General features: G+C 40.5%; 1 protein-coding gene across 1 annotated transcript in view; it reads left to right on the top strand.

Annotated features, from left to right (window-relative positions):
• The first annotated feature begins 12018 nt into the window (after window positions 1–12018).
• The window catches only part of LOC117400369 (PH domain leucine-rich repeat-containing protein phosphatase 1-like), a 143358-nt gene continuing 140995 nt past the window's right edge, over window positions 12019–14381 (top strand). The window contains exon 1 of the mRNA XM_034000224.3: window positions 12019–13996. Coding sequence (XP_033856115.3) covers window positions 12292–13996 — 1705 coding nt within the window. The 5' untranslated portion in view covers window positions 12019–12291. The remainder of the gene's footprint in view (window positions 13997–14381) is intronic.

The following is a 14381-nucleotide window of genomic DNA, read 5'->3' as shown; positions in this document are numbered from 1 at the left end:
CGCATCTGATAGCCCTAGGGCTAACCAGCGGTCCCTTTCAGGGGCCAGACCCAAAGCTGGAACCTGCCCTGTTCCTGGTGCCAAAGAGTGCCTCTCGCCTGGCTGAGGAGATCCATGTGAAGAGCTGGCACAGGATCGAGAACCAGATTCTGGGCCACCTGGGGGCCACTAAAAGCCTGAGGCTGTGTGGTCCAGTGGTTAAAGAAACGGGCTTGTAACCAGGAGGTCCCCGGTTCAAATCCCACCTCAGCGACTGACTCGTTGTGTGACCCTGAGCAAGTCACTTAACCTCCTTGTGCTCCGTCTTTCGGGTGAGACGTAATTGTATGTGACTGCAGCTGATGCATAGTTCACACACCCTAGTCTCTGTAAGTCGCCTTGGATAAAGGCGTCTGTTAAATGAACAAATAATAATAATAAAAGAACCGACCATGTGGCGCCGTGTGTCCGTGCACTAGCCCTGTATCACCGTGCGTACCGAGTACCGTGCGCTAGTGCACTAGCGCTGTAACGGTGGATACCGAGCACCGTGCACACCAAGTACCACGGGCATGATGTGCACCATGTACCGTGTGGCGCCGTGTCCGTGCACTGGTGCTGTAGCGCTGGGCACCGTGCGCACCTAGATACCAAAGTACCAAGGGCTATGCGTGCACCGTGGTACCGAAGCACCGGGGGGGGGGGGGGCGCTATGCAATGGTGTCTACCCTAACCGCATGGTCACACAACTGGAGAGTGCGTAGCATAGACCAGAGAGACACAAGGGCTAAAGCCGCGACAGGCGAGTTGAAGCAGACAGCAAAAAACCAGAGGGGATACGCAGTTGGCAAGGTCTACTCGACAGCGTGGCCTAGCCCCGTGGAGGAAACACACTGCTGGAAGGGTCACTCGACAGCAAGGATGCATCTCGCCCCGTGGAGGAACTGTGCTCTCCCAAGAAGGAATAGAGAACCACTCGCGAGGGTGACTGCACAGGCACTCACCCACGACAGACAGTTAAGAAAGAGTGGCCTACCACGCAAGCGAGGAGGCTTTTTCAGAGTCGTTGATTCTGGGAAAGTGGTGAGCCAGCTTTCAGCACGAATGCAAGGGAAATACATATATAATTTTCATTGGTGGTCGTCGTCTTATTGAAAGGGAAACTATTTTAGTGTGTGGACGCATTACGCCCTACTAAACACATGAAACTGTACTTCAGTGTGGACGCTTTGAGCTGGATTAATTCAAACGGTTTCAAGTACGGTCCTTGAGATCGGTTATGTAGTGTGGACAGGGCTAGTGCGGACCAGACCTGGGATAAATATAGTTATAAATATGGTTCGTGAAAAGTAACTATTATTTAAAAAATAATTAAATACTAATTTGTAAATAATTTAAAATAATTAAATACAGACTGCAGAAAGTATTATTTGAAAATATTTAAATATGGTTTGTGGAAAGTAATTATTATTTGAAAATATTTAACTATGAGCAAAGTAGTTGAAATACATTGAAATACTCTTCATAAATATGTAACTGTAACATACAGCAGCCTAATTATTATCCTGCATTCTAAGCAGGTTAAGTCTTGTCCTTGTTAACCACTCAATTATCTTTTGGAAACTGCTCTATTTCAATGAGATTTAATTTGATAAATCAATTGAAATATTTGAATATTTTATTTCAGTGGATAAATATTTGAAAACAATTGCATTTTTTTAACCCTGGTTTAATGGCCTGTTTTGAAGTTACTGAATTGAACATGTTTAGCATTTTCCTCATTAGAAATCCTCCTCAACCACCATGTGGTAATTGCAAGACTTGGTACATAATTATACATTTAGGGTAATAATTAGGTTTTAGTTTTTGATTATTCATTAACTATTTGACTATATATATTTCAAATAACTTACATATGTAGTATTAAAATATTTTCAAATAATATTTGACTTTGTGCAATTAATATTTGAATATTTAAAAACAAAATTGATTTATTTGAGCATATATATTGAAGTATTTCAATTATTAAAATATCAGATACAACTATATTTGTCCCAGGTCTGGTGTGGATGCTTTGAGCTGGATTAATGAAAACGTTTTTGAGTACAGTTCTCAAGATTGGTTATGTAGTGTGGACATGGACCAGTTGTGGTCTGTGGAATATACCCTGCAATTCATAAACAATACAACCTATGAAAAAGACAGTACAGATGAATTGCAACATTCTACTTACATCTGGTTTAACTGAGATTTAAATCTGAAAACGGGCAAAATTTCAGCGTACCAATTAAAAGCACAAGGTGTAAAAAGCTAGTTTTAGCATCAACTTACCAGCAGTGGTTTAGACCATGCTTCATTAGGTTTTGCTGTGTTTTAAAGTTCAAACAAATTGGATGCTAAAAATTATATGCCAATGAATGACAGTAAGATGCTTCTGGAACAATACTAATAGGGAGTAGGAGATGGTGTGGGAGTTTGTTCTTGGTCTCTGTCAACTGATCTGCTCCCTAAATAATCTCCTGTATATTTTCCAGCACTTTAGTGTTAAACGCATAGAGATTTTCCTGCTAATATACTGTATATACAGTGCCTATAGAAAGTCTACACCCCCTTTCAAAATTTACACCTTTTGTTGCCTTATAGCCTAGAATCAAAACGCATTAAAATAGTTTTTTTTTCATTGATCTACACATCCTACCCCACAACTTCCAAGTGAAAAAAATATTCTAGAAATTTGTAGAAAATGAATAAAAAACAAAAACTGAAATAGCTTGGTTGGTGTGCACCCCCCTTGTAATAGCAATCCTAAATTAGCTCAGGTGAAACCAATCGCCTTCAGAATCGCACACCAAGTTAAGTGGCCTCCACCAGTGTTTAGTGTGTAGTGTAGTGATTCACATGATTTCAGGATAAATTCTGTAGTTCCTGTAGGTTCCCTCTGCTAAGTAGTGCATTTCAAAGCAAAGCAAAACTCAACCATGAGCACCAAGGGGCTTTCAAAAGAAGTCCGGGACAAAGTCGTTGAAAGACACATATTGGGATGGGTATAAAAAAAAATATCAAAGGCCTTGAATATCCCTTAGAGCACTGTTAAGACGATTACTAAGAAGTGGAAGGTGTATGGCACCACCAAGACCCTACTTAGATCAGGCCGTCCCTCCAAACTGGATGACCGAGCAAGAAGGAGACTGATCAGAGAGGCTACCAAGAGGTCAATGGCAACTTTGCAAGAGCTACAGACTTTTATGGCCAAGACTGGTCAAAGTGTGCATGTGACAACAATATCCCTAGCACTCCATAAATCTGACCAGTATTTTACTCAAGAAGGACCACCTTGAATCCTGTTTGAAGTATGAAAAAAAACACTCTGTAGCCATGTGGCAAAAAGTTTTGTGGTCTGACGAAACTAAAATGGAACTTTTTGGCCTAAATTCAAAGCATTATGTTTGGCACAAACCCAACACAGCGCATCACCTAAAGAACACCATCCCTACTGTGAAGCGTGGTGGTGGCAGCATCATGTTATGGGGATGTTTCTCATCGGCAGGGACTAGGGCACTTGCCAGGATAGAAGGGAAAATGAATGGAGCAAAGTACAGAAAAGTCCTTGAAGAAAACCTGCTGCCCTCTGCAAGAAAGCTGAAACTGGGACGGAAGTTCACCTTTCAGCATGACAACGACCCAAAGCACACAGCCAGAGCTACACTGGAGTGGCTAAGGAACAAAAAGGTAAATGTCCTTGAGTGGCCCAGTCAGAGCCCAGACCTAAATCCAATCGAAAATGTGTGGCATTACTTGAAGATTGCTGTCCATCAACGCTCCCCAAGGAACATGACAGAGCTTGAACAGTTTTATAACGAAGAATGGTCAAATATTGCCATATCTAGGTGTGCAAAGTTGGTAGAGACCTATCCCAACAGACTCACAGCTGTAATTGCTGCCAAAGGTGCTTCCACCAAGTATTAACTCAGGAGGGTGGAGACTTATCCAATTATGATCTTTCAGTTTTGTATTTTTAATATATAATCTTTCTCAATAAAAACTTTTTTTCCCCTTAACAGTGTGGAATATGGTGTGTAGATAAGTGGAAAAAAATCCTCATTTAAATGCATGAAACTCTGAGGCACTGACAAAAAAGTTGAAAGGGGTGTAGACTTTCTATATATAAACGATTCATATATATGTTTACATTAAATATGTAATATATTAAAGAGTAGCCCATATATGTTAGACAGAATTGACCCTTCATGTTTGAATTGAGTTCCACTGTTTTCCTGGCAAGAAACTTAACAGCTGTGCAGGACACTGTAGTTTTACTTGCCTTTGGCCTGTCTGGATAGCTCTCCATGGACAGCCTCTGCTGCAGTACAAGCACTGTCCACATGGTCATCAGTACTGCATGTGTACCTGTAACAAAACCAGCAACAAAACAAAAGGTCTGTAATTATAGCTTTTTTCCCCATGGTGTCTTACTCGTTTGTGAATCACCCTGCATAATGAATTGCAACTGAGGTCAAATATATGCTAAACTAAACTAAAGCAAAAGGCTTTTAATTAAAACATGTTACAAGAAGATCATTATGCTTGGCAGAACAATTATCATTCATTTTAATTTCAATGTAAAGTCCCTTTTGCTGCACTTTTATATTGTTCCACTAGATGTCAGTGTTTTTAGCAACTTTTAAAAATATAAAGTTCAGTATCAGGATTTGTACACCATTCGTCATTTGTCAATCATTCCTACCCATATTACACATTCTTATTTGTTTTGTTAATAAAATATATGTTTTGGAATTTAAAGATACCAAGGGCCACAACCAGAAGATGGTATGTAGTCTTTAAAGGAATGACCCAATTTTCAAAATGCTTTACTTGGTTTCTTATAGCTTTAAAAAGAAGAACAAGGGTTGTGAAGGGTTGGTTGGGTCAAATATTTTAGCAATGGGAACAAAAAAAGTCAAAATTAAAGATTTGGCCCCAGTGAGTAACCACACATTTCATACACATAATGCATGTTTACCGTATAACAAGTTTGATATGCTACAAATTCATTTTTTTACATTTCAAGGGAACAATTTCTCAATTGAAATAGAAATATCCTTTTCCAAAAAGTGTATGTAGCTTCAAATACTACTTGGTTAATATTATTTTTAGCTTTCCCTTACCTAACTGGGTATTTCCTTGTTCTGTTGCTCCACTAATTAAATATAATTGTTTTGCACTGACTAAAAATTACACTTTGAGCTATCTGTGAGAATCCATTTTGTTTGGCAATTTTCTCTGGTTCCTGGCTTAAGATCAATTTTGTGACTTTGTTCTGACCTTTAAACTTATATGGTCACTACTACATAGTAATAGCATAGTATAGAAGTCTAACATTAGGAAGCCTAGACTATAGCTAAACAACACTGATTCTCCAAGGTCGCAGATCAGTTTATAGAGAATAAATGATTAAATGAAGGTACAGGATCTTATTGGAGTCTTTAAGGTAATCTTGACAGCAAGGTCACAATTGCATCGCTGCGTTTGTGAGCGCCGCTTTTGTATTACATACACAATGTCTTTGGCTACAAGTGATTTCTGACATGTGTAGCAAAGGGTGTTATTTATCACAGTCTTCGCCAGGTCTTTTTACCACGATCCTCTAGTGTGGTGTTGCAATTACACTTAGACAACAGAATAAGGTCTAAACAGGGCGGTACCTGTTTGTTTATTTAGTTTTCTTGTGTCCTGTCACAAGGACACAGAGTCACAATATTCAGACAAAAAAATAACAAACCCAAAACAAAACACTCCTTTTTGGAGAACTTACTAATCAACAGCCGTTTACCCTAACTACCACCTGGGCAGTTAAGCTGCTTGCCAATTTCAAAAACAAACTCAATAAAGACACACAAATCCCACAGTAGTTGTTGTCGTCATCTTGTTCACTTTTCTGCTATTCCTGTCTCCTCTGTCTTTCACAGGCCTTAGCCCAGGGCTTCCTAACCTCTTCCTCAGCATGACCTCATTTACACATTGGAGAACTTTTTGTGACCCCAAAATGGTGCAGACAAGATTAACATTTGCCTGTCAAAAATGTGTTTTGATGTTTATACTTTTAATTTAAGACATTTAAAATAATTGTAACTAGTCTTTAGATTGAAAAAATAACATTAAAAACATGAAAAACAAAAAAAGCCATTAAATGGATTTATTTTATGTATTTCAATTGTTTTAATTGTGGATTATATTTATTGTGCTGCCATACCGCTATCCGACCCTAGATGTCACTGTTACTAAGTTTAGAATAGTATAATACACAGGAATTATATAGGAGACTAGACTGCCATTACTGTTCACTACTAATTTTGCTATGCTTGCTCAACCGTCTCACATATAAGAAAAGCCCCGAATGTTAAACTGGCATTTCAGTACCGAGTGTAGGAATTATTTTAGCAGATAAACATGACAAATTGTCATGCTCAGTCACATTTACAAGTTTTACTATTACCTGAACTAGTGTGACACCTGGGCCTAAGCGTCCCGACACAACTTGTCGAAGTTTGGTTTTGTGGTAGAGATGGCACACCGCAGCTCTGAAGTAATGTCCAATGTTGAGCGATAGCGCGTCTTGATGGAAACTAGGGCGCTGAATCCTGCTTCACATAAATAAGTTGTGGCAAAAGGTACAAGCACCTTGAGTGCATGTGTTGACAGAGCAGGATAGTCTGTTTTCACACTGAACCAGAAGTCAACGATACCAAGCTGAGAAAACGAAGATTCTCAGATCGCAGGACAGTTCGATGAGCTGCTCAACTTCATTTGATGGCAGATTCATCGCATCAGGCTGGCACAGAAATGGGCTACGCACCCAGTCCAGTCCAGATATGTCCTGGAGGTCTGTAAAGAACATCCCAAACCGCTCCTCAAGTCGTTGGAGATGGGCAGTCATCACCTGTGTACGAGGCTGTTCTCAATCAAGAAGGTGGAGAGCTGAGGGAACGATTCGTAGTTCCTCCTTGTGAGTTTTTGTCCCAAGAAAGCGATTTTCTTCACAAATCCATTGTTGCGGTTGCTGAGCATGAGAATGTGTGTATTTTTGCCCTGCAGACTGACATTTAGATTGTTAAGCTTCATAAAGATGTCACTGATGTATGCCAGCAGACGCATCTGATCACTATTACACAGAAAGTTAACAAATTCTTCTTTTTTGTAGTCCATTGCATACGCATGTATCTCGTCTTTGAGTTCAACAAACAGTTCAAGCATTTTTCGCCTTGAGAGCCACCTAACCTCAGTCTGGAACAGCAGAGCATCATGCTGGGACCCCAAAGAGATGAGCGTGAAGTGGCTGAGCCTTGATGAAATTCTAAATTGAAATTACATTTTGCAAAACATTGTTCAATTCTTTACTCCGTTCCTTTGATGCCAGCTGTTCTCTGTGAATAAGGCAGTGTGTCCATACTGCAGCAGGTGCAACTTTCTTTACCATGGCACGCAAACCTGCTCTGCACCCAGCCACACAAGTTGCTCCATCAGTGCAGAATCCCACCAATTTATCCCAAGGGATTTTTCTCTCCTGCATGTAGCCCTGCAGTACATCAAACATTTCTTGTGATGTTTCATTTTTAGGAAGAGGCAAAGAAAAACGTACATTTTCAAAAATGTCTCCTTCCCAGATGTAGCGCACATAAGTTAAAAAATGTGCATCACGTCTCTCAGTGCTCACGTCGATCTGAAGTGCAAATGCCTCTGTTTGCTGCAGGCGTTTGTTCAGTGTTTCTTCTTGATTCGCAGCAATCGCTTCTACCCTACGCTTGACGGTATTGTTTGAGAGCGGTATCGCTTTCAGTTTTTTGGCTGCATTTTCTCCAAGTATAATTCTGACCATGTCAATTGCAGCGGGCAAGATTAATGTTTCTCCAACAGTATGAGGTTTCCTGCACTGAGCAATTCAATAACTCACCTCAAATGAGGCCCTCTGTGGCTGCACTGACACGGACATAGTGTTCTTGAATTTTAATTTCTGGTAAGTCAATTCCTTTTTATAACGCTCAAAAAAAGACCTTGGCTTTCCTTCATGTTCCTTGTGTTGTGAACAGGTGATGTTTAAGTTTATTGAGTTTCATGCTCTCCGCAGACAACACAGCCTGGCACAAAACATACTGTGGCCTTTCTTCCCCGTTCACTTCAGTACTTGTAAATCCAAACTCAAGGAAGGATTCATCACATTTCCGCTTTCGTGTCTTGCACTCCTTTCATTTCTCGTTCTTATCCTTGTCATTAGCTTTACTGCTAGAGCATCCATGTTAGATTTCTGTCATGTATCATATTTCAGCCAGCCTGTATACACACTGGTTTAACGTCAGCTTTGTGGAATGTAGAAGCGACGTGTGTCACAGTTGCAACTGTCGTGCGTGAAAGAAGTACTGCCATGCGCAAGAGTTGCATCTTTATAAACAGGAAGTGTACTGTATTATGCTCAGACTTATATGTGGTACTGTAGCCTAATAAAAATAGATAGATTAATTGAAAACTTTTGTTGAATAGACTGATGACGCATTTGCCGTTATGCTGGTAGTACATCAATCACCCTGCCGAGTGAAAAAAACAAACTAAAATGACACTGCCGAGTGGCTTTGCGCAACCCCATTTTTTATCGTGGAGACCCCAAGGTTGGGAACAGCGGCCTTAGCCCCACACTGCCAGAGAACACATCAGGTGGGGTGTTTAAATACCCATAATTAATTAGGCACCAGTGTAACACTTTCCCTTGTACTCTAGCCCCACAAAGCCCCTTGGGAAATGTAGTCTTTTAGTCCACTGCCATTATCTCACTGAACTACATTTCTTATTTCAGTGGTCAAAAAGAGTATATGCTTCTTTCCAGGCGTGGCTCTATGTACCTGACCTCCAACACTTTACCCCACACCTTATCACACATGTTTAGTCCTAATCAATTGAGACCCTCTGATCTTTGATATGTCAGATCTTCACTTTTCTTCACAATTCCTCTGTGTGACATTAAATGAAAAATCTCATTAAGCCCTGTTAATAATCCTTCAGTGTTCTGGGGGCTCAACTGCCCTCACTTTCCAGCCTTTTTTCAATTCTGCCTTTTTCGATTCTGTCTCTCTTCACTTCCGTATTAGACTTATTTCAGTACAACACACTGGTACAGCAGTGGTAAAATATGACACATTAACAACACAGATGTAGTCCCATCTTAGACGGGTATATCTTACACTTACACGTGACTATATGACCTTGCTTATTTTGAAAGACAAAAAATGATATCAATGAGACCTTCAATCATGCCTGAAAAATCTGTTTTAAACCCTGGGTTTAATATCAACAAAAAATAAAATGTGCACTGCCTTGGTCAATAATTTGCATCCCGCCCCACACTTTGAATACAGTTGCAGACAAAAGTCTTGGAACCCTACGCTTAATATAAGATCATTCAAGGAAACATGTTCAATACAAGCATTTAGTGATGATGGTCAAGACAAAGGAGTTGAATTCACGTTTGAGAAATGTAGTTGTAGCAACCACAACAAAGGAAATGGCTACAGAACAGTATCAAAGAAATATGGAATAGCAAAATCCACAATCACAGCAATAATCAAGAAGTACCACAGAACAAATTCAACTGAAATGCTTGAAAAAAATGGACATCCAAAGAAAGGTATGGATACAGCAGGTAGAGAATCATCCGAGCAGCTACAGATTTAAAGAAAGATTTAGAAGCATCAGGCATGACAGTGCACGAAATAACTGTACAAAGGCACCTGAACACAGAAGAGTTGTATACATGCAGACCTCGCTACAACCACTTTTAAAGACAATTCATTAAATTTGCCCAAAAACATGAACAGGAATCTGAAGTGTTCTTCAACAAGATTCTCTGGTACAACGAGACTAAAAAAAGACTGTTTCCCCAAAAGCATGTTTGGAGAAAAAAAGGGAAAGCCTTCAATGAAGAATACCTTGAACCTACAGTTAAACAAGGAGGTGGTTCAATGATGATATAGGGGTATTGTATTAGTTCAGGGACTAGAGACGTTCAGGTGATTGAAGATCAAATGAATGTGACTATGTATCAAAATATTCTATAAAGTACAACGATACCATCTGCTCCTACAGGCTGATAAGCAGATCGTTTATCTTCCTTCACGACAGCGACCCAAAGCAAATGGTTAAGGCAGCTCTGGAATTCTTTAAGAAAAAGACCTGGAATGACCTCATGATCGCTGTAAAGATTATTTGTTAAATTGTTAGAAATTGTGTAGTTTGCTTTTTGCTTTATTAAAAAGTGATTAAGGTTTACTAAATGCTTGTCTTTTTATCTGTTACCTTGAATTGTGTTATAATAAGCGTAGGGTGCTGATACTTTTATCTGTGACTGTATGTCTGGTAATTGAGAGTTAAGGAGAGACCAGTTTGTCTTTGAAAGGTTCCAGCTGCGTGTGGTGTGTTGAAGGATGGGGTCTTTTTGACCAGAGCTCAACTCATAGGAGCATAGCAGTTTTTTTTTTTAATGAATAACCAATTGGTGAATTTGAAAGTTGTACATTGGTGTACATGTGGCAGCACCAGGTTAATTCACTACAGACTTAGGACCTATGGTATTGAAGTCAGCAACTTGGCCTGCTGACCCTTTGACACTTTTTTTCAGCACTCCCTCACTGTGAGCTGTCCCTTGCATAACTGATATGTGTTCTGTAATATATACAGTACAAACTGCATCTCACTGTACTAAGTCACAACAGCAGATGTGACAGCTCGTTGGCAGGTGCTTCCTTATCCAAGGCTGCACAGATGAATGAAATCTGATGAGACTGGGTCATTCTCTAGAACAGCCATTTTATCATATTTCCTAAAGAAATTAAAAGCGGTCATTGTCGAGGAATGGTCCCTCCAGAGCTATTTAAAATCAGCACCGCCCTTGCTATTCAAGGTGGCACAAACACCTATGAAATATGGAAGTTGTTCCTCATTTTTTGTCAACCCTATACAGAGTAAATACAAGGTGACTTGGCCACTGTAGACTACTTTAAGTAGCATTTTAAAATAAAATAACAGTAGTGGTGGCATTAAAAGTTGGGCAGTATGATTCTGTAGCTCACGTAACTTTTCAATAACTACTTGTAAGGTACATTTTCCAAACATTAAAGTCTGAGCAACTTGAGTGTTCCATGACCTTAATCAGAGAGGGCGCTGTAGCCTCGAGTTATTATTACTTAACAACACAGTGTATATAGAAGATCTTTGGTAACACACAGCGTATCTTCTGCCGCCGTTCTTCAATTTGGTTAGGAACTGCTGATAATAAGCCTGGTCACCCCTTATACAAATACAAATCTACAATTAAGGGGACTATTCAAAACGTATTTTAGGTTATCCGTTTATTTCTTACCTATGATTACACGTATCATTATGCAATTTGTAATGGAATTTCAGTTACACAAATTTATAATCTTTCATGCAATTCCACATAATTATTATTATTTAATTATTTACAGACGCTTTTTATCCAGAGACTTACAGAAATTAAACAAAATATAAAAGTATATACGTTATATACGTTACATGAGTTTAAGCATTCAAGTACCTCTGATAATCGGTATATTTAAACGAAACATCTATCAATAATATCCATGATTTGCAACAGCTTTAATTTAAACAGTACATATTATAAATAATAATAATAATAATAATAATAATAATAATAATAATAATAATAATAATAATAATGAGTGGCAAACTGTGCAGTAGAGGGCACATGAATGCAGTCCTGCGTCAGAATCTTGTAATCTCTGTTGTGTGACATCTCCCAATACAATAAAGCGATGGTTGCTTGCAAATGTAGTTTTAGTAACATCGATTCCAGAGCTTTAAAAAAGGGGATGTCAGAGTAAAAACAACATTTCCCACAAGCCTGCGAACAATGTACGCAACGCCGTCCAAAGGTCAACGCCCTATTTAAGCGTCACCTTATGAATATGAATTTTGAACGGCCCTCTTGCTTCTGATGTTTGTCGACGTTCATTAAATAACCCTGCATATAATTGTATAATTAATGAGGCTCAGTCGTGCCCCTCCCTCCTGCTTTTCCTTACGCTTGAGTTTATTCTTCCAGTGTGTCTGCGTAATGGCGCTATTAACAGTAGTGGAGCCGCTCTGAAAGCAGAAGGAGTAAAAAACTAAAACTGGATTTACAATGATATAAGTTTCCACGGGATCGGTGAGCGTTATAACGGGTTTTTTGTTGTTGTTTTTTTTTTTTTACTTTTTATATGTATACATTTATATATATATTAATTTTACATGCCTAAAATGCAAAGTGCGCGGGCTCTGATGGTGGAAGCTAGACAGGTTGATGATAGTTATTCGCCAGCGATTGGGGCAGCTGTATCGGACTCTGAAATTGGCAACATCAGTAGCAAGTTAAAAGGCAGTAGCAGCAGCACTGTTGTTACTGTTAATGGTGCTGTAAAAGCAGATTACGATGCAGGCGGCGGTGGATCGAAAGCAGAGAGCAGAGAGTTGCGAGTGGCTTCTGCCCCGCTTCTTAATATTTCAATCGGGAATGGCACTCAGCTGGTCCCGGCTGCTTGTGCTCGTACTACGGCTGGCAGTTTAACAAGCAACTCGCTCCTGCTCAGAAGGAGACGACTGAAGAGGAATCTCTCCGCTGCAGCTGCAACTTCGACACCTTCTGTTGCTGCCGCTTCTGCCGACGCCTCCTCCACATCTACACCAGCTCTGTCTTCAAACCTCAACACCAGGAGCCTGGACAGAAAGATGCTACTCAGGCACAGGCAGATGATGCAGCTCCAGTCCTCAGACAAGGAATGGGTGAGAGCGGATCTGCAGAGAGGGTGCCTGCACGTCCATGACAGGCTGATGCCCTCATATCTTAGGCCAGTCCTGTGCACACTGGAAAGCACCGCAGGAGAGGTGGGGGGCAGATTGAGCCAGCAGGCTAGCAAAGGTGGGAAAGTGGTGAAAGTGATCGGCAAGGGGACCAATGTTGCAGATACCACCGGCAGATTGAAGAACGGTGTGGCTTTCTCCAGGGTCGACAATGCAAACGCTCGAGCGAAGGCTTTTGATGTGGTGAACGGCAATGCCAAGTCGGGGCATTTGAATTCCTTTAAAAACGGGAATTACATAAACGGACAGTCAACCACTTTAAACGGCAGACTTAGATTGCCATTAGAAAACACTAGCCATAGGCAACAACTGGATACGGACTTTTTAAGATTGGGTCCATTGGCTGAGGATAAAACTTTAACCAGTCCTTCGGACATGCATGTAAATGCCAATTTTGGATTGATATTAGACGGCCCCGATACAAGTTTATTACACAACAAGGTGGACAATTCTGGTCTAAAAAACTTGGCCGGGGATTTCGAATGCAGCACATACGATGAAGTGAGTGGTGCAGTTTCTATCAATGGGCACCCGGATTCCATGACCGATGGCATGGTGTTCGATACCGATAGTTTCAGCCTGAGCCCAACCGTGGATAGTGCACCAGAAGGACTGGACGCATTTGGCAGTTCTTCTGATGAGCTGGAGCTGGACTGTGCATCCTCAAGTGTGGTTATAAACTCTATTGCCAGACGGCTGCCATCTCCAGACATTACTAACGTAAACAGACCGTGTGACAATGAATCCCCGAACGACGAGGCGAACAACAACAGGGGTGTCAGATATGAAACACCGAATTCTAGTAGGCTACAGTCTTGTAATTCTGTGGCCCGGCCGTGTCAGACAGGTAACTTCTCTACTAGCCAGGTATGCAGGTACCCTGGCACTTTGACAGTTGCACCAGCATCTGAGCATTATTCCATTCCAACGCTGTATGTCCAACTGCACGGGGAAGCTGCGCGGAGGCTGGAGCCAGACGAAAAGCCCCTTCAGATACAAAATGACTACCTCTTTCAACTGGGATTTAAAGACCCTTGGAGAGTGCAAGAGGAAGGCATGGACTCCGAAATAGGCTGCCTGATCCGGTTTTATGCAGGTACATTTCCATTATGAAACGGTTATGGTATGCTTCTATTTACAGGCCAGTATGGACTTGCTTTATTCAATTGTTTGGGGTTCTAATTCAGTAATTGTGTACTCATTTTTTGATTCGGCACAGAAACAGGTGTCGACACACTGTTGAAAAAATACACACATGTGTCTGCCCAAAGCTAGTTTAACAAACATTAATACAAGATTAGATTAGGCAATATATCGTGATGGTTATCTGTCTGTGCTACTCCTATCACAGAGGCAAGTCAGCAGGTAGAAGTAATTGACCTTAGCATGAGAAACACACCAGGCTGAAAACATTACTTTTAGCCTGTTAGGTAAGCTAAAACAGGCCACTGGACTTTTTTTTTCCCTGAATTGCAGACTTT

The sequence above is a fragment of the Acipenser ruthenus genome, chromosome 4 (genome assembly GCF_902713425.1).
Source record: "Acipenser ruthenus chromosome 4, fAciRut3.2 maternal haplotype, whole genome shotgun sequence".
Lineage (NCBI taxonomy): Eukaryota > Metazoa > Chordata > Actinopteri > Acipenseriformes > Acipenseridae > Acipenser > Acipenser ruthenus.
The sequence above is the reverse complement of the archived record's forward strand: the minus strand, read 5'-3'. Positions and strand labels throughout refer to the sequence as shown.